Here is a 24,060-nt window from a genome sequence, read left to right on the forward strand (position 1 = left end):
CAGCAGTCCAGAAATTACTGTGAACACCACAACTTTGTATCAATAACATTTTAAGGTCTGGCTCGGAATCATCTTTAGTTGACTAGCAGCCTAATGTAATACATTATAATTTATAGCTAGAGGGTCTTTAGATCAGCCCTTTTCATCCATTGGTCTATTCAGATGTCATTCACATTTTGCTTCTGAACACAGCATACAGCATAGGGCAATGGGTGAGCCTACTTCAATCATTGGTGCATTTCGCTGGAAGGGATTGCATTTTGTCACATGTACATCCACCGAAAACAAATGTGCTTCAGTTGGACCATTAGTTTTCCTTGCCAATATCTTTTTCATTCCTTCCTTTCTTCCTTTACCCGATTATATTTTTTTATCTTCTTTTCAAGCTTAAACTTTGACTTCAGGTTACATTAATTCAAAGCCAATAGTGCCCTTTCTTTGCGCCAATAAGAATTATTTTTCTGTGATGCGCATAAAAACTAAAAGGGTTTCTATAACTTTTTTAAGTACGTCTGCTGTAGAAAAGGACCACCATAAACACATGGTGCCACGTTTAGGAAGAGCAGGTTTTCTTTTTTTGTTTCTTATTTTAGTTTTGTGGCTCAAGCTTGCAATAAAAAAATTCAAAAACAGTAAAAGAACAATTGCACCAGCTTGCTATGGCCAGAACAACTGGCTCAGCCAAAGCTTGTATTCTACAACTCCCCTGCCACTTTAAGGGACAAATGCTGTAAGGAAGGCATTTTGTCAATGCAGTCAGAGGCCTGCTATCCACCGTATGCACCCTATACTGCATTCACAATCACACCCATTCGCTGGGCTTCACAGAGGGGATCCCGTCTCATTAATATACACGAGGCAGGATTTCTGCAAATGACACTGAATGGCCGAAATGCAATGCAATATATTCAGATGCAACACACAGAATTATGGAGCCTCCCGGCAGAATGTGATGAGGGGCCCTGAATCTCCCACATCTCACATACATTCACTGACCAAGGCTGACTGGGGCCGCCTTTGAAGGTTTGGGGCACACTTGCGTCGCAGGCGCCCGCACTACGCCCCGAATATATAAGCACATCTTTCATAACGCAAAAAAAAAAGTCGCAGTGTAAAAATAGCAACTGCTTTGCCACCCAATCCTTCGTACATCGGTTGTCCTCTGTGGTACGAAACACATACAATTTACTCTCCCGGATATGGCAACATTTCATAGAGCGACACTGGACACCTGACTGAGAATGCTGGGTTTATTTTCTCCACGATATTTACTACCATTTTTCAGCACAGGAAAGGTTTTCTGAGAAGCAGGTATCATTTGGCTTTCCACCAGTACTGGATAATCTAACACTTGTGCAGCAGGCGACCACCGTTTGGGCAGGGAGAGAGCGAGCTGTTCGAAATTCATTTCTTAAACTAGCAGCGCAGCTCTGGTTGGTTAGAAGACACACTACAGCTCTTTGATTTGGACCAGACTGACAATTACACGTGCAGAATACGTCTTACCTTAGATGCCTATTCAGTTCTTCCAAATAATGCTTTTGGTCAAGGATGGCAGTCATCTCTTCTTCTCTGTTTTTAAAGACAAATCATTTTTGTTACAAAGAAGGGGTACTCAACTAATGAAAGTGCATACAGCAGTTATCTGAAACGATGCAATTATACCCGAGTAATGATTTAACCAGAAGCTAAAAGGTAATAGTGCACTTAAAACAGACATTAGACTCCGTCTTTATTTGGAAGAATTTCCTTAAAGAATTACTATTGACCTTTTATATATAGTGCTTCATACCGCTCTTCTGCGGTTTCTAACCGCTGCAAACAGGAGTTTCAATCAGCCAATGTAAATGTACTCAATTTACAAATCTCAGAGGTATGCAAGCCAGAGCCTGGCTTTTCGGGATTTGAAACCATGACCTAAATCGCTGCATAGTTTAAGGGCAAAAGTCAAAGCCTCTCAGCTATCTGCCAGCTTATTGGAAGAAAGATTTCAGTAGCACCATCCAACCATATTTACCCCGGGCTCTAAACCCTTAAATAGAAGAAAAACAACACCAACACACACACTCACACCAACACACACACACCAACACCCCTCCCCCAAATCAATTAAAAAATATAGCCTCTCACAACAGAGGGTCCGATTCATTCAGCTCTAGGACTAATACTCATAAATCTGCTCCTTTAGTAATACGGACCCGTTACTTACCTAAGGTACCGCCTTATCTGGTACAGAAATAGTCTAGCCGCAGATTCCTTAACTTTGAACTTCCAGGCATCAGGCTGGAGCCGGAAGATTTTTTAATAGCAGTACCCCTGCAAGCTGGTAGATGGCGTCAGTCGATTCCGCATGACGTCGTCGTGTTAGTCGTTGTGGTGACATCCGTCATCGTCAATATAACCACCGCTCCGGCGTGCTGACGTCAGTACTTTTCACAACTTTCCATGCCAGAAGCACGGAGCCATGAAGTGACTGATTATGGTGTGTTAAAAAAAGAAAACTAGGGCCCTGAAGGGGAACAGCCCTGACACTAAAAACTATTCTGCAGTGCGAGGATGGGTGGGTCAGTAAGGAATCTGCAGCTCGACTATGTCTCTACCAGATAAGGTGTTATTGAAGGTAAGTAACTTGTCCATCTGATCGAGACATCTAGCCGCAGATATCTTACGTTCGAACAGATACCCATGCAATACCTTCCCCAGAGGTTGGACTGTGGAAAAACTTTAGACCAGAAAGTCCTGCAAGACAGAGCGGCCAAACAGGCTCTCCCTGCAAACCTAAGAATACAGGCAATAGTGTCTGGCGAACATGTGCAGAGACGCGCACGTGGCCGCTTGGCAAATATCAGCAATTGGAACACCACGCTGGAGGGCTGCGGTGGCGGCCTTTGCCCTGGTGGAATGGGCTACAAGGCCTTCAGGAGGCTGTTTCTTTGCTAAGGCATAACATATTTTAATACAAAGGATAACCCAGCGTGATATGGTCCTCTTCTGAACTGCACGCCCCTTCTTTGCTCCCACGTACCCTATAAAGAGTTGCTCACCCACCCAAAACTCTTTCGTGCGATCAAGGTAGAATGATAATGCTCTTTTTGGGTCCAGAAGGATGCGGAGGTGCATAGAAAGTGGGCAGAGTAACACACTGTCCCAAATGGAAGGGTGTTACCACCTTAGGCAAAAAAGATGCCCTAGTCTGGAGTACTACTTTGTCCAAAAAGACGGTCAGGTAAGGAGGCTGTGAAGACAGTGCCTGCGGTTAACTCACCCTCCTGGCAGAGGTGATTGCCACTAAAAATGCTGTTTCAATAGTGAGCAGCCATAGAGGACATTTGCGCAACGGCTCAAATGGTGCGCACATTAAAAAGGTAAGGACCAAATGAAGGTCCCATTGTGGCATAATAAAAGGGGAAGGGGGAAACAAGTGGGTTAACCCCTTAAAAAATCTTTGCACAAACTGGGATTTTAAAAGTGAAGGCTAATCTGGCAGCTGAAGAAAAGCAGATAGGACCCTTCAGAGTTCCCAGAGCAGAGCACCGTTGGGCCAAAGAAATAATAAACAGGGGGACATATGACAAGGATGCAGATAAGGGTTCAATAGACCTTGCTGTACAATATTTACAAATTTGGTCCATCAGCAGGTTTATACCGACTACGTGGAGGGATACCTGGCTGCCAGGATAACTTGGCAGACTTCAGCAGGAAGGTCAAAAGCTGTCAAATGTCGCTACTCAATGTCCATGCAAGGAGGAGGAGAGTAGACCTTTTCAGGGGGAGGTCTTTCCCCTGCTGTTGCGACAGAAGATCCTCCCGAAAGGGCAGCCTGATCGGAGGATCGATGCTCATTACCAGAAGCTCAGGATACCAGATTTTACATGCCCAGTCTAGAGCCACAAGAACGACTTGTGCCCAGTCGCTCCTGATCTTCTTGAGCACTCTAGGCAGGAGTGGTATGGGCCGAAAGGCGTACTGGAGGCCTGAGTGCCACTTGTGACGACAAGCATCATTGAGCGAGTGTTGCCTTGGAAACTCCAATGCGTAAAATTGCGGACAGCAATTTTGCGCATTCTCTTCAGAGGCAAACAGATCTAATCAAGGCTCTCCCCATTGCTGAAAGAGTCCTTGCACCATCTCCGGATGGAGACGCCTCTCGTGATCCGCAAGGCACTGTCGGCTGAGTTTGTCCGCTCTGGTGTTCAGAGAAATGGCCAGATGTTGAACCACCAGGGAAATGCCCTGCTGTTGCAGCCAAGTCCAGAGACGCAGGGCCTCTTGACAGAGGGTCCAAGACCCCACACCACCCTATTTGTTGCAGTACCACATGGCGGTAGTATTGTCCATGAACACCTGAACAAGCCTTCCCTTGATGGACGGTAAAAAGGCTTTTAGTGCCAATCGGATCGCCTGAATCTCCAACAGGTTGATATGGGGCCTGGCTTCCACCGGAGACCAGAGTCCTCTGATCTCCACCTCTACCAGGTGGCCGCAATCATCCCAGAAGAGATGCATCTGTCACTACTGTGAGATCTGGGTGGGGAAAGGAGAGGGATCTGCCTCTGACTCGTTTGAAAACTTTATTCGACAGTTAAGTCATGAAAGTATCATACATCAACCATCTGCATACACATATATTAAAACAAAATATCATAGGCACACAATTTTTATACTTAAACCTACGCTATTCACCAATTTGAATAGATAACATTAATGTCTAGTCATCCAATTAAATAAAAACGTTTCAACTTAATTTGATTTAAGCAAGTAAGTCAATGAATGAAGAATGAGTAAATACATAACTACATTCGAGCGCCTATTCCTTGAGCGTTATATTTATCTGTCTAAGCCGTAATATCTAAGCCCACTTTATGTATTTTGCCATTGCCATTGCAATTATCGGGCTCGGATCTGAACACAAGATTCTTAGTGCCTCCTCGTGCCTTCGGGTACCTAAGAGCCGGCAAACGGGTAATACCCATTTTTTACGTGGGAGCTCATAGAGAGGACAAAAAAAAACAAAATGACTCAGGGATTCAGTCGTGTCCCTACATTTAGGACATTTGTCCTGGGAACCTTTAGACCATTTACATGTAAAAGAACAGATAGGGAGGGTACCTATCCTAAACTGGAAATAAAGTTTGCGATCAATCGGTGCTTCAATTAAGCCCCAAAAAAGTTCCTGTCTAGGGTGAGTCTTAATCTCTAGGTATCTAGCTGTTAGCTGGGATATGCTCCCCTTTGAAACGGATTCCATAGCTATAAATTCCCAGTACTTGGCTTTAATGATTTCTTTTGAAGGGAAGACCGCATTTTGAGGATCATCCCATAGGTTGCTCCATCCCAGTCTGTAAAGTAGTAGTTTAATAGACCTCAGCCAGTCTATTTTATGGAAGAGGTCTTTCTCCATTATTTCTTTTAAGCCCAAAGCATAGTGCTTAAGCTCCTCAGTTGACCAGACCCTACGCCAATACAGCAATGGCGGTAAATTAGCAGTGTCTTGTAAGGTTTTCAAGCCGAGGTCCTAGAACAGAGGTAACAAGGGAGTACTTTGTGGAACACCAACAACTTTCCGTATAAACTCGCTCTCCATAGCATTCAAACGTTTTGGATTACTGCCAAACCCCCATAGCTCAGAACCATATAAAGATGAGCTACGTATCTTCATTGAATACATTTCGAAGAGTGGGCCTATTGGCTGTGTCTGCGAGGTTTTAAATCTTTTTAGAAGGAAACCTGTCTGTTGTTGGAACTTCAAAATAGAGAAGTCTAGTTGACTTTTCCAACGCATATTCTTCTGCAATGTCACTCCCAAATAAGTGGAGGCATCCACCTGTTCCAGGGGAAAGCCATTCATAACAATTACACCACTATAGGGTTTGTAAGTTCTACATGGGTTAGGGCCATTAAGGACCATGAACTTGGTCTTGGAGACATTTATTTCCAAGCCACGAAGCAAGCAGAACTCTTCAAAGCGTCGGAGGGTAAGCTGTAGGCCACTCGGAGTTTTAGAAATCAGCAGCGTGTCGTCCGCGAACATGAGAACAGGAATACGAGTGCCCGTCATAGCTGGAGCATCAGAGGGGACCCGGGAGAGGAACTCTGCCACCCCGTTCACGAAGAGCGAGAACAAGGTCGGTGCCAAGACACAACCTTGCCGTACTCCTCGCTCCACGGGGAAGGACTCCGTTACCTCGACCTGCCGTCCCCACCGGACCCGAGCAAAATTGTTCTCATGTAAGCGGACGACCAATGCCAACAACTCCAACGCCATCCCCAAATCCTCCAATACTTGCCACAACTTGTCTCGTGGAACGAAATCAAATGCCGCCCGTAGGTCGACAAACACGGCGTACAGAACCCCTTTTTCTAAGACTACTGTCCTCCAATAGAGGACAATAAACCTAAAGACCTGATCAATAGTGCTGGTTTTTGGGCGAAAACCAGCCTGTAGTGGACTTAAAACATTGTTGGATTCCATCCAGGTCTGGATTTTGCCCAGAACCAGCCTACCCAAGATTTTTTGTAAAGCATCTATCAAGCTAATGGGCCTATAGTTGCAAGCCAACGATTTGTCCCCTTTTTTATATATTGGGACAATTTCGGCACCTTTCCAGGAATGGGGAATCATCATTCCCTGAGCTATAGCATTAGCTAGGTAGGTAATATATACAGACCATCTCGTTCTATTGTGCAGAAATACATCGGCCGGGATACAATCCATGCCGGGTGCACGACCCTGAGTAACCATATCAAGTGCAATATCAACCTCCTCAACACTAAACACGGGGGTATTATAAAACGGCCTCTCCTGGTGAGGCATTCTAACGTCCTCAACGCCTTTTGAATATTGTGACTTAAAAAATCTACCCAGGAACTCTGAGGAACATGATTGTGAGGACTGTCAATAATTTCGCCCTTCTTCCATTTAAAAATATCCCAGAATTTTTTCTGGCTTTTTATCAACACATGCTGCTTTTAGGTCTTGCCACTCACACTCATTCCATTCCTTTTTGGCTTTCCATAGGATTTTTTTATGAGTATTGCGAGCTAATTTAATCTTGCTTGCGTCATTTGTTTTAAGAGCAAGTCCCAGATCAGTACGGGCTTGTTTGCAGGAGGCATTATACCAGCTCTCCTGTTTGCTTCTAGGGACTTTCTTACCTACAAAAGGTCTACAGAAACATGATTTCAATTTACCAACTAGTTTTTCATGGATTTTCTCAAATGCAACTCGAGGTTGACCTTTATTGTCTACTTCCATAATTGACGTCAACGCCTCTTCAACATGGGACTCAATGCTCCCTATAAGGTCTGGATGTTCTGCTACATTACGCCATTTAAGGTGGCGTTCATCGTTTGATAGAGCTTCAACCAGACCTATCATTTCAGGAGCTTGATCTATTCTGTCTCCCATTCCTAAATCAAAGATAGCGACTAATGGGTTGTGATCGCTTTCTATCCGCGTCTCGACCACCATATCCACAAGTGTATGCCACATCCTCAAGTGGACCAAGACATAATCTATATTGCTTGCCCTATTACCATTAACATACGTTTTGTTACATATCCTATCTGATGTAGTTCTGCCATTGGCCGCCCTCAGTTGGTTGCCCAGGCAAAACCCTTTCAGATGCAGGGCCGCCTCAGTCCACTTACTAACTGCCTTTGTCTCAAGCTGTGGGACACCCCATTTTAGGTCCTCTTCCTCTGTTAAAAACAGATCTTGAGGGCCTAATGGCTCAAAAGTCGTATTGAAGTCTCCCGCGATAAGTGGGGGCACATCAATAGGACTAGATTCAACAAAGGTACTTAATGCAGATACCACCTCAGATTTTTTCCCACCTGGCAAGCCCCTTGCATATACGTTATACATGTCAATTTTGAGGTTTGACGAACTGGTCAGCCTAACTCCCAATATATCAGCATTCTGTATTTGGATGGGTTGGATTTTATATTCCAGGCTTTGTTTGACCCAGATGACCAAGCCTCCTGATGCCCGACCCTTGGACTTTTTCTCCGCTGAAACAAAAAAATTCAGATAGCCCAACATGAATACACGCTCAAGTGACCATGTCTCCTGGAAAAGACAGATATCATGCTTACTGATGAAGTCTGCCCACAAAGGAGAAGATAGTTTGGAACCTATACCCGCCACATTCCAAGATAGAAACAATACATGACCTACAGAATAGGATCCCCCTTCAATATTCCCTCTAATTGATATAGGGGAAGGGGCTACATCTTGTGGGAGATGAGGGGTACTCTCAATGTCAGAAGTTTCGTTTTGGCATTCAGCTTGGAAACCTCGTTCCCTAGTCCCAATCATATTTTCTTGGTCAAATGGTGTATTAACATCTCTGCCATCAACTATACTAGGCGGCTCTCTTTGGCATATACCCTCATCTGCCATTAAAGCCACATATGATTTTTCACAATTGTCCAAAGTCGCTATGGCTGCATGTGACACTTCGCCATTAAGATGTACTCTGCCATCAGTCAGTCAGTCGCAGTCCGCTAGCCCAGAGAGTACGTCAAATCTATTAGTGGATCTTATGTCCTCATAAGTACTTCCAGTTATCAAGGGACCCCCACGTATAATCCCACCTAGGGGCAGGGACATAGGTACATAGAAATAAAACAATGGCCTTGTACATATCAAAGACGAAGGGTCATATTGGGGCCAAGAACAAATATGCTCCACACACCGTCTGTCCCTAAAATTAATAACAATGCAATCCCCCTTAGATGACTTGGGACTTCTGCTCACCCAATTTACTCGCCTAACATGTACAATTTCAGCACACATATGGGCCGGCAATGGTCGCTTAGCATTAAGCCAGTGCGTACATTTGTTCTTTAAGTCCCAGTAGGATTCCCTTGCTCCATTCACCAGGTGTGGAACCCCAGTTAAAATCACCACATAGGGGGCAGCTTCGGGGGGTAGATGTAAATCAATTAGACCTGGTGATGCCTGTACTAAAGGCTGGGCAGGAGGGGGCTGCCTATCAATTCTAACTCTACCTGCCCTAGAACTATTTAATATCGGACATGGAGGGAGATGTTCATCTCTTACCCGGGTATCCACAGCTGAGATAGGTTGGGGTTCCAGGGGGATAGGAAGATTGTCTGTCACGGGACTAATAATTGGATTATTGGTGGTGGGGTTGGTCTCAGTACGGTGACCTATTACACTAGAGCATTCTTTTTGCGAACTCTGGCCTTGTCTACCACCCCGAGAATGAGCCGAAGCTAATTATAGTTCCATACACACAAGCCTGCTTTCAATGGAACCTAGCCTTTCATAAATGGGGTCACATAGGTTCTTTACAATACTTTCCAATTTTTCCCAAAATGATACTGTATCTGTTACTTCCACACATGGCGCCCCCAAAGATAGTGATGGATTTGCCCTAGTTTCAGTGGTTAGGGGTTTAGGGCATGGGGGTGTATCCCTCCTTAAAGCAGAAACAAGGGTATGACCAGGTTTAGCATTCTTCCCAGCAGCAATCTTTTGGTTTTCCCTACGGTTTTTTTTCAGAGTAGGGGCTAATTGTTGATGGTCAGGAACCCCTTTTACATTACTAGCTGAGCGAGTCTTAATACTTGACAAAGGCTTGGGAGTAGGGACCACACTACCATTATTTATCGTATCAGCATTATCATCCACTATTTCAATCAAGGGCGAGGGACATATCATTAAGTCACCAATTCGCTCTTCCATCACAGGAGACGCTGAACTCGGGGAATCCAACCTAACAGGCTGGCGGCACGGTGGTGATCTTGAATTAGCCATATTCCCCAAAGAGGACCTCTTGTCACAAAGGATGTCTAAAGATAGTCTTTTTTCAGTTAGTTCTATGTCCTTAGCAAGGACTGATTGCACTCGCACCAGGAAGTTATCCAATGTTCCCATTAGTGCGCCCCCAGTCGATTGTAAAATAGGACCATCCCTTTTAGCCGTTTTATCCATTTTTGGCATCTACTTCCAACCTCTTTAAACAAAAACCCACTACGTTACGAACTTACAACTGATAGCTGGTGCTTACCCAGAATCGATTACTTTGATCGGTAAGTGTTAGAGGAGGGTCCCGTTCCGTTCTCAAACTATCTCGGACGGGCTCAGACGGGCCCGCCCTTGGCCCGGGCTTCGCCGGGCGCGCGCCCGTGCGCGTCCCGCGAAGCGGGGGCCGTGATGAGTGTTATAGCCTCAGGGCGGGAGGGCGGGAGCACGGGAAGAGGACACAGCTGTTTTCACTAGCGGGGCTGCTGGTCCTCGCAGTCCCGCGTCGGCTTCGTTTCCACAGATGACAATCACCTTTTGGGTTTTGAGCAACTCCTCCGTTCAGCAGCACTCGTAAAAACCTTCACTTAAAAGGTTAAAAACAGTCCGGAAACTCCAACCACGAACGGCACCCGCGAAGCGGGGGCCGTGAGGAGTGTTATAGCCTCAGGGCGGGAGGGCGGGAGCACGGGAAGAGAACACAGCTGTTTTCACTAGCGGGGCTGCTGGTCCTCGCAGTCCCGCGTCGGCTTCGTTTCCACAGATGACAATCAGCTTTTGGGTTTTGTGCAACTCCTCCGTTCAGCAGCACTCGTAAAAACCGTCACTTAAAAGGTTAAAAACAGTCCGGAAACTCCAACCACGAACGGCACCCCTTGTACACAAGTCTCATGAAGTTAAAATAAGCTCCTTTAGATAGAGCATTCCAATATTATGGGAAGTTAATATTCTTTAACTTGCATTAAAGTGGGTTTCTCCACTAGTGTTGATATCCTTCTAAGGCATGTAGTCCCAGTGTTGCTTTCACAGTAAATCCCAATTCAATAGAATTCGGTCAGGGGAAGGGTTCCCTCGCGCATTTCCGAATCTCCGAATTTCTTCAGGACAAGAAGCCTCTGACTCAATAACGGTTTGTTAGCCACCACTGAAGGTCTTTTGCAGTGCCCTCCGATATCTGAACCAGGTCGGTGAGATTTCCCCAAAACCGTGCCCATTGGATCGTCAAGTCTCACCGCAGAGACTGCATGTGCCATCTGGCATTGCCCACAAGCAGGATGCAGGAGGCCATAAGGCCCAACAGCCTGAGAGTCATTCTCAGCGAATTCAGGATAGAGGCTGAAAATTCACTATCATAGCCTGAATATCCGCCGCTCAGGAGGATAAGCCCGAAACTGCACAGTGTCCAGAATTGCTCCGATGAAAAGGGTCATCTGAGAGGGAGTCAGGTGTGACTCCGGCACGTTGATAGTGAATCCCAGCGAGAGAAAGAGGTTCGCTGGTGTCTGGAGGTGGGAGACGATTGCTTGGGACGAGCCCGCCTTCAGCAACCAGTCATCGAGGTAGAGGAAGACCGGACCCCTGATCTATGCAGATGGGTTGTGACCACCGCCATAACCTTTGTGAACACCCGGGGGGCACTGGTGAGGCCAAAGGGGAGCACGACATACTGAAAGTGCTCATGGCCCACCGTAAACCGCAGGTAGCGATGATGGGCAGGCAGAACAGGAATATCGAAATAGGCATCATGCAAGTCCAACGCTACCATTTAGTTTTCCGGGTCCAGGGCAGATAGGACCTGAGCAAGGGTGAGCATCTTGAACTTCTTCTTGAGGAAGCAGTTAAGGGCTCTGAGGTCAAGGATAGGACAATGGCCTCTGTCCTTCTTTGGAACCAGAAAATAGCGGGAATAACAACCAAAGCCTATTTCTTGCCCAGGAACCCTCTCTATAGCTCCCTGGGCCAAGAAAGTCTTGACTTCCTCATGGAGTAGGATAAGATGAACCTCCGTCAGCCGACTGTACACTGGAGGCATGGATGGAGGGGTAGTCTCGAAGGGGAGGGAGTAGCCCCGTCAGACTATTTGCAACACCCACCTGTCCGAGGTGATGTCAAGTCAGTGGTGGAGTCGATGGCGTATCCTGCCACCACCTGGATGTGTATGATCCAGGGGGATCGGATTAGGAAGGTTTTGTGGTGGAGGAGAGGATTGTGGCTTGGCTCGACTTCTGGCTACCCAAGCCTTGAGGTTGGGGTGAACCGCGTCCACGGCCCCACAGAAGTTGCTGAACTTGCAGGGGTTTCTGTGTTAGAAGCCCCTTCTGTAGCCACGAAAGCAGCGAAAAGCAGACACAGGCTGGGATGTTGTGGTGAGGCCTAAGACCTTGGCTGTAGCGCATATGTCCTTAAAACACTCAAGCACAGCATCTGCTTTGTATCAGAAGAGACAGAAGTCATCAAAGGGCATGTCCATAAGATTGGCCTGGACATCCCACGAAAATCCAGACAGCCTCAACCAGGCGTGGTGCCCTTTGGCCACTATCAAGGAAATCACTCTACCTAGTGAGTGTGTCGTGTCCAAGCCACAGCAGATGGCGAACTTCGCTGCATCTCTCCTGTCTAAAATTGCTTAGGAGAGCAGAACCAAGGCCTCCTCCGAGCTCTGGGCAGCACCTGTAGAACCATATCCCATATAGAATGGGAATTATAGCCCAAAAAGCATGCAGTGTTCAACAACCGCAATGCTAGACTGGCGGAAGAGAACATTTTCTTCCCAAAGCTTTCCAGTCTTTTGGATTCCCTGTCGGGGGTGACGAAGGGAACGCACCACAGGAAGTGGAAGCTTGGACCACCAAGCTTTGTGAGATGGGTGGTGAGAAAAGCTGGGTCACCTAGTGCCAGGCAATGGCGGCGAGTAATCATTCTGTTCACAGGAGCCCCTATGCTAGGCTTAGACCAGGTGCTCAAAAGAACGTCTGTCAAGGCCGCTTTGAAAGGCAGCAAGGGTTCCGAGGTGGAGACACCAGGCTGTAGGACCTCTTACAAGGCGTTAGTCTTGACTGCCACTGTAGGAAGCTGCAGATCCAGGACCTCCACAGCCCTATAAACCACCATTGCAAATGATGCCACCTCCTCCGTAGGCAGGTTAGGTGGAGATATCATGCAAGAATCTGGGGACGTGTCCAGGACACTGGCATCACCCAGTACCTCATACCAGTCCAGATCCTGAGGTTGTGGGATTTCTAAGAGATCCTGCTCCCCCTCCCAAATCCTTCTAATCCATTCTTAACACTTCAGAATAGGGCAAGTTGAATGGCATGGAGCCGTACGGCTCCGTCGGCGCTGGTCTCGACGTCGGTGGATGTCCGATCGGCTCTGTGTTGTCCGGAATGACGATTGGGAAGGTGCCGCCAAGGACCTTGGTGTACGACACATCGCCGGGGAAGGTCGCTGAGGGCCGACCTGCGCCGGTCCGGACCCAGGAACGGGCCCCGGTGGAAGCCCGTGGCCAGAGCTGAAGGATCCAAATATGGCGCACATGGCGTCATAAAATTCCTTAAGTTGGGCGGGGGTCGCTCTCGGCCCCAGAAAGGTAGGGAAATGTGGAGCCGACCCAGGCACCCGCTCTGCGGACCGATGCCTTGAACGCCGAGGTTCCTCCCTTTCGTCACATGACGGACAGGGGGAAGTCGAAGCACGTTTTGACTTCTTGTACTTTTTGTGGTGCCTTATACCTGACCGCGACAACTTCAAGGAAGAGGACATCGATCATCTGGAGCGGGGCTAGGACCTTTCTCTCGACCGAGATCGGGAACAAGACCAACGAGGCGAGGTGACCTCTGTGGCACGGGGACGCGATTAGCTTTTGGGACCGCTCCCTCAAAGCCTTCGGCACCATAGCCAAGTAATCGGAGCATAAATTTGTGTTGTGGCCGCGCTCCAGGCACCAGAGACACAATAAGTGAGGGTCCGTGACCAACATGGCAGGATGACAGGCGCCGCACGGCTTGAACCCTGAGGTTTCTTGCTAGACATCCTAGCATACCAAAAGGAGTCAACAAAAAGTCGAGAAAAGTCTGTCAAAAATTACAGGGGATAAGCTCTCTTCGATGGATCTGCGCTGGCCGGCGCAGAAAGAAAAGAACTGATGTCAGCACGTCGGAGTGGCGGTTATATTGAGGACGCAGACGTCACCACAACGATGAACACGACGCCGGCGATGGAGTCGACCAAGGCCATCTACCGGTGTGTAGGGGTACTGCTATCAAAAAATCTTCCTGATCCAGCCCGACGCCTGGAAGTTCCAAGGTAAGGAATCTGTGGCTAGATGTCTACATCAGATACTATATTTCCTGCAGTTCTCCAGTGAAAGCAGATTTTTCAGTACTTATATACATGTATTAATATGATGTAAATTCAATGTATTTTCCTTCTCCCTCGGGAAATACTTTCTACTGGGGAAAATACTTCCTTCACCATTCCCATATCCCAAATGAATATAGGGGTGTTCTGTTTACATACACAGGCTGGAATCGCACTTCCGACAAAAACAAAGTAGGGTGTGCCACTAAACATTGGTGGTATTTCTCCATTAAACGAGGTGACCTCCGTGGCACCACAACGCCATTAGCTTTAGGAACCACTCCCTAAAAGCCTTCGGTGGCATGGCCTGGCAATCGGAGCATGACTTTGTGTCGTGGTCGAGCTCCAGGCACCAGAGACACACAAAGTGGGGATCTGTGACCGGCATGGCGCGGTGACAGGCGTTGCACAGCTGGAACCTAGAGGTCTTCTTCCTAGGGGTTTTCTGTCTCCATTCACAGGCTGGAATGGCCCTTATTCCTAACAAAAACGAAGTAGAGCGTGCCACTAATCACTGGAGGTATTTCTCCATTAGTGAGCGCGTTCTACGATTGCAAAATTCCAGTAATACTGCGTTCGTCACTCAGGATTGGGAATTTATGATCACCAAATGCTTTTTTTGCCCCTAAATTATACATTGGTGAATTGGTTTTACCATGATTATTTTACAATGCTTGGGTGCATGTCCAGTTAGTTTTAGATTATTTGATGACCAGACTCCCCTATTCTATAAATATATCACGTTATTTAGCAGTGGCTCCTATGAAGTTTCCAATCTCAAGTTGTTCTGTGTGCTATGAGAAGTACTAGTGATTGTTCTCCAAGTAGGAGCCACAGAGTAGAGGTCAGCTGCTTCAGAACATCCTGCAGGAACAAGCAGAATATTGTGGGGGCTAGCTTTAGCCAATGCTTGCCTTACAAACACTGCAACAACAAAGGGATGCACAGAATGCTTGAATTTATGTTAGTCGTTGGCAATCGTTTGGGTCACATCCCAAACCATCGTTCAACTATACCTGGCCGTTTGGGCTGGACTGTTCCAATTGGAGCAGGGTCAAGGCTGGTTTGCATATGGCTGGGTCCAAACAGAGGTAGCATGCTGGGCGAAAAATTATGGATTGGGATGCTGCCCCAAGCGATACCCAGCAGCAGGGCCGGACTGAGAACCCAAAACAGCCCTGACAATTTTGTCAGACCAGCCTCCACCGCAGGGGGCGCAAGTGTCAAGCACTGCTGCTTTTGTTACTCAGACCGATATTGCAGCATTGCTGTAAAATGGTCTACAGTAACAAAAACAGCCCCCACCACTCCAAAACCGGCCCCCACCCTTCCAGCCTCCTGGGAAAACACTGGATGCACGCGACGTACGGCCAGTCTGGCCCTGGCCAGCAGCTGAGATTAATTCAAGCATTCCATCCATCACCTTGTTGTAGCAGTTGCCTTACAGACAGGTTGTCTGTTAACCCCCATCTTGTAACTCAACTCCCTTGTGTGAAATATTCCTGATGAAATCACTCAAGAACATAAGGAGGCCTACAGTTTTACACATGACATTTAACACCTTTTCAAGCTTGTCTGTTTATGCAAACCTTTACGGTTTTGAGGCTAATAAAAATTGCGTAGGCAAATCTTTCTGCAAGTCAATGTTTCACTAGTAATAGATTCACTCCGGATGCTTTGTCAATTGTCCTGACATGTTTCTTTTATCCTGTGCAGCATGAATTAGGGAAATAGGTCAGCAATTCCCATGGCTACCACAACAGTCTTTTTGTAAACACATTGAACATTCCACTGCCAAGCACGTGCGTGGCAGAACTCTTCCACTGTTAATAATGTTGTACAGCAGGTCCAAAATAGGTTTTCAGAAATACGGATGTTCATAAGAAGGACATTTGCTGACCCACAGTTCTTTGCAATCTAACTTTCATATTAATAAGAAATTATGCTGTAATATATGTAGTATAAGCAATTTTCAAGTAACAAATGTTGCCAATTTCCAAATGTATTTGTTTTGTCATTTTCATGCTCAGAGTAAAATTAAAAAGTGAAGTAAATAATTAAAAATAAATAAATGCTTGGCCCTTTGGCATGACAGCTCCTTAAAATAACAAGCAATAAGATGCTTTCTCGCCAGATTATATCTGTTGTTGTTGCTGATATCCAAAAATGATACCCCCGGCTTACGACATTTTCAGTACTGAAAGCAAAGCAAATAGCATTATAATAATAAAGAAATAAAGAACAGCCTCGCAACTTAGATATGCTTGTAAATGCAAAATAACATCTGTTTTTTTGGATTTTATTTTTGGCAGACAAAAGTAAATATTAAAAAAAAAATATAGCAACTGAAAAATATATTGCATTTACATACTTATCTAGATAATACTTCAAGTAAGCATTTGTTTATAATGCCGGGTGCGTTGCTTTCGGTGGCAAAACCTTCTTTCCCAGATGGTTTCTGAGTTTACAAACAAATGTTCCCTGCCATCTGCTACAAGAAAGCACCTCATACTGAAATGACAATTCCATGGAAGACTCAATAATCCACCAGCAAATAACCTACTGCTTGAGGTTACATGTTTACTCATTTGAAGCCTATTACCTGTATTTGTATATTTTTTTTCAAAGAGCTGTGACAAAAGTTCTGCCAGACAGCTGCACTGTCACACCAGACCTAAAAATTAGGGGCGATAAATTACGCTCCGCCAGTGGAGTTTTGCCAAGTTCCGACAAAACTCCGCCATGTGGCTGAATTTTTCTTGCATGTGGCTCGCCAACGCTAAGATGACAAGCGCAAACAAGAATTGGCGTCCCCTAGTGTGATTTTCAGGCGCTAGGGCGGCACCGGCAAGATTTTCTCAATGCGGTCGGCCCCAACTATTTGCGGTGAGAATGCTGCCACTCGCGGTGAGAAAGCTGCAGCTCAATACTTGAGTGGCAGCAAAGAAGCAGCACCCCCTGACACACCACGTCCTGCTGTTCGCACTGATTTTGCAGCGCAGAACAAGCTCCTGGAACTAAAAATCAGCACAACTCGTGGGACTCCACAGAATCTTGCAGAGTTTTTATGTAACTCCGCGGAATTCTGTGGAGTGAAACTCTGAGAGCTTCCCCACTGCTACTTAAAATGAGTATGACAAGTAATTGCTGTAATATACACTATGGGTTTCTAAGATTCAAAAACATTGCTACCACCAGCTAGAATATACATTATCCAAGGCTTCTTCGTAGGTTCTACATCAGGTTTAGAACATGAAAACGAGACCTAGGCTAAATTTAAAAGACATCGCAAGAACCATCTGTTTTTTACTGGATAGGCTCACATCCTTAATTAATATTTGCTGTTGCTACCATACATCTGCCAGATACAGTTAACATTTGCTTTAACTGATACAAAGTTTATACATACTGTTTGTCATTCTCACTGCTCTGTGCATCCTTGAGGAATAAAGAAAAATCAATAACTCCAACCTGAAAAATAAACAAAAATAAACATAAAATTGCCTTCCATAAAAAAGGGCATAAGGAGCCTTACAAAACATTTTATTCACAAACAAAAAATAGGCATGTTTAGCAAACAGGTGAAGAAAAGGCCGCCCTTTTCATGTGAAAAACAAAAAATTCCCAGCGCGAAAGACAATAAAAGAGGCCTCAATACATAAGGTACAGATTGTTATCATTGGCATCAAGGCAGATTGCATGACATACAGCTGATCCTTTTGCCAGAAAATGGGAATTAATACAAAGGTGAAAAAAACTGGGATCGGCAGTGAAGCAGAGAACTCAGAGAACACCCTATAGCCCATACCAAGGAAGTAGAAAGCAGTCAAATCGTCTGGCTACTTGCTGCCATATGGCTAACGAACAGCAGAATAAACAGGGTGAGGTATGAGGTCTAGCATATAGGATCGAAAAAGGTGAACAGCCTGTACCACTTCACAGCAGAAACTGCCCAAATCCTGAGGAACATCACCTCCAATATACACAGCTGGGAAGATGCTACCCATCAATGGGGGCTAATATAATATCTGTTTGCCTATTGCCCAGCGGGTGCTTCCATAGCACTGTGGTATTTTCTTATAATACAGATGCGACACAAAAAGGAATACACACTTATTCAAGACGCATGGGAGAAACACATTCTATGGGATATCACGTGCCAAATAAAACAGGCAGTCATCCCAATAAGGGACCTTGATGTAACCCAACATGTAAGTCTATTGGCTTGGAAATCTATCAATCAACCATTGACTAGTTTATGCACAGTGTCAATAGAAAGACCATTAGTGCCACAATCAGGATATAACTGGTGAAGACACACTAGGAGGCTGATGACCAGTGAGATCGCGGTCTGCTTTGAGAATACATGTACATAATTATTGCATATTCATAGGCAGAGCTACAGCTAAGATATTCACCACAAAAACATCACAGAGGTTGGCTTACAGATATTAAGTACATCTCACACAAGCCACAGTGAAGGATACAGGTTCAACAATGAATTCCCTGCCAGAGAGACACGTGGTACCCCAGCAAGAACAAGGAGATTTGGGCCAGCTTTGATAATAAAAAAATACGCATTTAAGGAAACACATCAGGAGGAGTAAGGAAGAAGTTGCCCGACTGAGAGCTTCCATAAATAACAGATACAGAGAGAAGTTGATTGAGACATGAGCTTTCTGTAGATAGATTTTACAGTCATACCATCAAACAGGCATCTATATAATGCATAAGTAACAAACAAAGCAATGCGACAGAAATATAATACAATAGCCACACAACCAACCAATAATCCAGCGATGCCTCTACATGAAGATGACAGTGGTAACTGGCTCAGGACCTGACTGACTGACTACCTTCTGAACATTGAGGATTAGCTAAGATGAAGGGATATAGTGGGAGACCTCACTACTCTTGAAGTGATTCCAGTGCAATATACATTTGTGAGCGACATCATTCCAACAAGATACCTCCTCAACATCACACAGTCTAGCAACCCTAATATGTCTGTTGGAAATGACAATAGTGCACACTATTTAAATTGCCACACTAACACATTCACAGTGGAAGACAACCACAAACCCTTTAGCAGAAGCACAGAGCGTGATAAATATTTTTATAACAATACTTTCTACTGTGTTACCTTAATAAAAGAGCTACAAAACCAAACTACGGCCAATTGATGGGTGCAGATCTAGTACTGATCGACTCAATAAAAAGAAAACATCAAACAAAATACTTAATTGTGTAGTTCTTTCGGATTTTAAATATATTGCATGAGAGCGTCTGTCACATACTACTCGGAAGGCAGTACAATATCTCTTGCCTCCGATTTTGAAGTGGACACCAAAAGTGGCATGAAGATGAAAGCATACTTCAAAATTTGGGAAATGAAGTCCAATATACACTTCTAGAATGAACACATAACGTGGAGGGAACTATATTCCAATGTCAATTATACTTTACGTAGTACCTCCAAGTGTATTGATGAGAGATTCAGGCATTGAGCTGCATCAATACACAGGTGATTTAAACCTGGGCAATAATGATTATCAATGATTCAAGACACCATTATTCGACAGTGTGAACTGGAGAAACTGCAAATCTGGATGATAGAACCGGCTGAAACTAAACCTGCAGAAAATGGAAATCATTCTGATCTCTTGGAAATCCAATGACAAAATAGATCCAAGCATAATCTAGTAGTTGAAAGTTAGAGGCAGTGAAGAGTCTATTGAGTCTACGTGATTTCACTGTAGTTGATCACCCACATCAAAAAGGGACACAATTTGAAATTGTCCATTTGCATTCCCTAAAAAGAATACAGTATCTGCATGCTTAAAAACAGTGGAAGATAGTTGTTCATGCTCGAATTATTACAAGAATTGACTTCCGCAACACTGTTATGGTGGGTATACCTCATTATGTATAAACTCCAATAAAAGCGACATTCTGTTTAATAGCTTAATTGCTTTCCAAGAAGAAGTTCAACCACATCTTCCCTATTCTTAGGGAGCTGTTTGTTGTACGCTGAAGAGGTGAATACAATATAAAATCCGCTGCATCACCTTCAAAGCACTACATGTAGGAAGTTACCTAGTGTAATTGAGTAGGCTATCCGGTGGTACAAGAGCATGAAGTAGCAAGAACATACTTCCAGGGGAAACAACGAAATTCCAAATGAGTTGAGCACAAAGGAAATATTTATTTGCTGTTTCCACAGACATTTGGAACTCCCTAACAGTACAACTAAAAATAATTTCTCACATCCTGACACTGCAGAAAGAACTTAAGACCCACAAATTACACTTGGGATCTTGTTTCTCTTGGACTAGAATAAGAAAAAGAAAGGAAATGTTTCTTACATGTAATTCTAATTCTCCTTCAGGAGAATATCCATTGAAATTGAAATCATACTCAATGAAAAGTCTTGCCCACGTGCGGGATCCTGGACCACTTCTTTAAAATATATATTCTCAAGCGTACATCTTCGCCTTACTTTAGGAAGACCAAGTTTTAACATATATTTTGTTTATTTTTCCCAGCCTATAAAATAGGCTCTATTGGGCAATTCATTTCACTAATTTAAAAAAAAGCCAAATTGCTTATAGGAGGAATAAATATAAACTAGATCATCTTTCCTTATAAATCTTATTTACAAACCTTTTTCAAAGGAAATGGGGGAAGAAGGAACAGGGCAATGTAGGCGCATAGGCTGCAGCGATGGTAGTATAAAAACGGACACAACACCTTTAAGGGCTTACAACCCCTCCAGTATCCCATCATGCCCAGCAGGAGGCAGTTACCTCAGTTCTATTTTCCGGCTCCTTGTGACAGGATCTTGGAGCACTGAGCCTAGGCCTTTTTGGCTTTTTGTTTTTACTAAAAATCTTTATAGACTGGAATCTAACCAGCTTCACATATTGCCTTTGGACGACTAAACTGTTTCTCTGTTATTTTTTTCTGACCAGAAAAATGTGTTTTAAGGCAAATAAAATGCTATCTTTATTGACAAGTGTCCAATCTGTGGCAGAAAAAAGGCAAAATCGGATCCCCATAATCTGTGTATATTTTGCCTTTCCGACAGTCACATCCCAGACAAATTGCAACATTGTAAGACCTTCTTCAGGCATACCCTGCAGGACAGTGAGAAGATTCGCCTTTAGGGAAGAACGGAAATGCACAGAAAGCATGAGGCGCTATCTGAAGGTGGGGCATCACATGTTCAAAGAGAGGGTCAAGTCCCCTGCCAGGGCTCTACCTTGACAGTGACTCTATGAGCGGGAGATCCAAAAAGAGGGTAAGTCCATAAAAAAAACACAACGTTCCCGTTTGACGTCGAGAACAATGGCGTGGAGATGAGGTACATTGGCAATATGCTCATAGTCAAGCACTTGGTCGACACCAAAGAGAAGGCGCCTTTCGATATTGAAACACACACACTCAACATCGCGAGGAACCGAGACATTCAACTTTAAGAGGCCATTCGAAGTCAAGACACACAGAATCTGCACTTTCCATCTCTAAATTGGTTGACTGTATCAGGAAAACACAGGTGAGGAGATCTCAGACACCTTCAGATTCAGAAAACTCAAGAGCATATTCACCATCATCGCCAGTAGTCATTCCAGAATCGCCAAGACACCATACTTCGCAACAACCTTCACCACTTCAACATCCAGTTCCAGCAGCAAGAAACTCCACCTCACTCACCCGGGATCCTCCTCCTCAGACTGCAATGCCTTCGGGGGCTCACTTTCTAGCAAGCCACCTATAGTACCAAGAAGATGTAAATCTCCACCACCGAGGTCCAAATTTCATTGCAGATCCAAAACAAGCTCAAGAGTTTAAGCACAACATTCCATACAAGACTTTTCTTCAAGATATTCAGCTAGATGCAGACACAGGTACAGGTCCAAGGTCAGGAACAATAATGTCCTCGGACACGAGGAGATTTTTCTCTCCTTTCACTGATTCTCCTCCAACAAGATTCTCGCCAGCCGATGACATTAACATGTTTCAAGAAACACTCATACGAGGAGCTCAAAAAGTGAACATTCTGTTACCTGCTCCCACAATGATGAGGTCTGGGATTTTTTACAAGAAATCCCTACTCCTTTAGAATCCATCATTCCCATGACAGTTGGGTCAGTTCTTTTTTACTGATAAAATAGTATCCTGGATGGAAAGTCACAAAATTACTTCCCTCATACCTTCCGGGGAGGTGGGAGGCTTGCTTACAACTGTAATGACAGTGCCCATGGAGGTGAAATAGGATGACAGGGAAGTAACCTTTACTTCTCCTCCAGAGGATTCTCATTAATTGTAATAAGCACTTGTTAGAAATGGGGGTCTCTAGTTGGCACATTTGTCCAAATAGGGACCCTTGCTTCTAGTCATCTAGTCAGGGAAAGGGGGTACACACCTGGATAACCCCTGCTCACCCCCTTGGTAGCTTGGCACGAGCAGACAGGCTTATCTCAGAGGCAGTGTGTAAAGCATTTGTGAACACATACAGTAATATAGTGAAAACACTACAAATGGATACCACACCAGTTTAGAAAAATAAGTAATCTTTACTAGACTTAACACAAGACCAAACGACAAAAATCCACAATACTGTAATAAAAAAAATGACTTTAGAATGGTAGAAATAGCTTAGTTCAATGTAGATGGTAAATGCGACACTTTACTCTCAAAGTATAGACAAAAAAACCGTACGGCTGACCAATGTTAAGCACACCAAATCCCAAATCAATACACAATTTCTTGATAGGTGCAAAAACACGTCCAGAGCAGGCCGTACTTGTGCTCTACTGGAAAACCAGATATACAAACTCTTTTACAAAGGGACGGTGCACCAAAGGAAAAGTCTTTTCAAATATTCCAATTGTTGTTCTTTTATTCTCATTCAACTCTCAGAAAAATCAGACTCAGCCAACGCGTTTCGTTCTTTACGAACTTCGTCAGGGCATAGATTGTTTCTAAGGCACGACCTCCACAAATTTCAAAAGTGGTCGGCCGTGTGGCAAAATCGATGATCTTTGGAGCAGCAACAGGCCCTGCGACACGCTTCTCCAGTGATGCGATGGCGACCTATGTGGCGGCGGCACGCTTCTCCGGTGATGACACGCTTCGTCTGCGATGCAATGGCAACTGCTGCGGCGGCAACAAACTTCTCCTCGTTGCGTCGCGCTTCCAGCTCCCAGCGACAAACAGTCTCCAGAGGTCCTAAACAGCTGCAGGCACCTCTCTGTAGGTTAGAATTCCCAGCAAGGAAATTCAGGGGGAGCTGGTGGTGAAGTCTTTGTGTCCCTAAGACTTCAGACCGGAGGCAAGCTCAGTTCAAGCCCTTGGAGATCTTCCTCAAAATGACAAAGAAAACAGCAATGTCCCTTTCTCCTCTCCTTGGCAACATGTAACCACTGCAGCCCAACCCCAGACAGCAAACAGCTCAGGGGCAGTAATCCTCCTTCAGCTTCTCCGGTTTCTTCTCCTTGGCAAAGGTTCCTCTTGATTTCCCAGAAGTGATCTAAAGTTCTGGGGTCTGGGTCCCCCTTTTTATACACACAAATCCTTTGTCTCTGAAGGCAGAGAGTGTCTGTACCTAGTCCAAACCAGTTCTGGGTGCATTCTGCCAGTGCTCAACTTCTTTGTTTGTCAGTGTGGGCCAGGGTCATCGGACGCACCACAGGAGGTTGAGTCAGCATTGTGGAAGGCAGGCACAGCACTATTCAGGCCCAGCTGCTACTCCTCCCACCACTCCCAATGCAGATAGGTCTATTCAGCCTAGTGCTGACTCACCCTGTCTCCTGGAGCCACCCCAGCCCCTGTCACTCACAAACCAGACATGCTGTACACAACCTAGCAGAGGCAGGCTGGATGGTTAGGCAAGAAAATACCTACTTTCTAAAAGTGGTATTTTC

At 45.0% G+C, this 24,060-nt stretch overlaps 1 protein-coding gene across 8 annotated transcripts in view; it reads right to left on the reverse strand.

Moving 5' to 3' along the window:
• LOC146810867 (RUN and FYVE domain-containing protein 1-like) overlaps window positions 1–24,060 on the reverse strand; it is a 516,661-nt gene that overhangs the window by 260,870 nt on the left and 231,731 nt on the right. For all 8 annotated transcript variants that reach the window (XM_085617892.1, XM_085617897.1, XM_085617895.1 and 5 more), the window contains 2 exons: window positions 17,544–17,605; window positions 1,507–1,572 (listed from right to left, as the gene is read on the reverse strand). In XM_085617892.1, the coding sequence (XP_085474018.1) occupies window positions 1,507–1,572; window positions 17,544–17,605 (128 nt within the window). The remainder of the gene's footprint in view (window positions 1–1,506; window positions 1,573–17,543; window positions 17,606–24,060) is intronic.

This window comes from Triturus cristatus, chromosome 7 (genome assembly GCF_964204655.1).
Source record: "Triturus cristatus chromosome 7, aTriCri1.1, whole genome shotgun sequence".
Classification (NCBI taxonomy): Eukaryota; Metazoa; Chordata; class Amphibia; order Caudata; family Salamandridae; genus Triturus; species Triturus cristatus.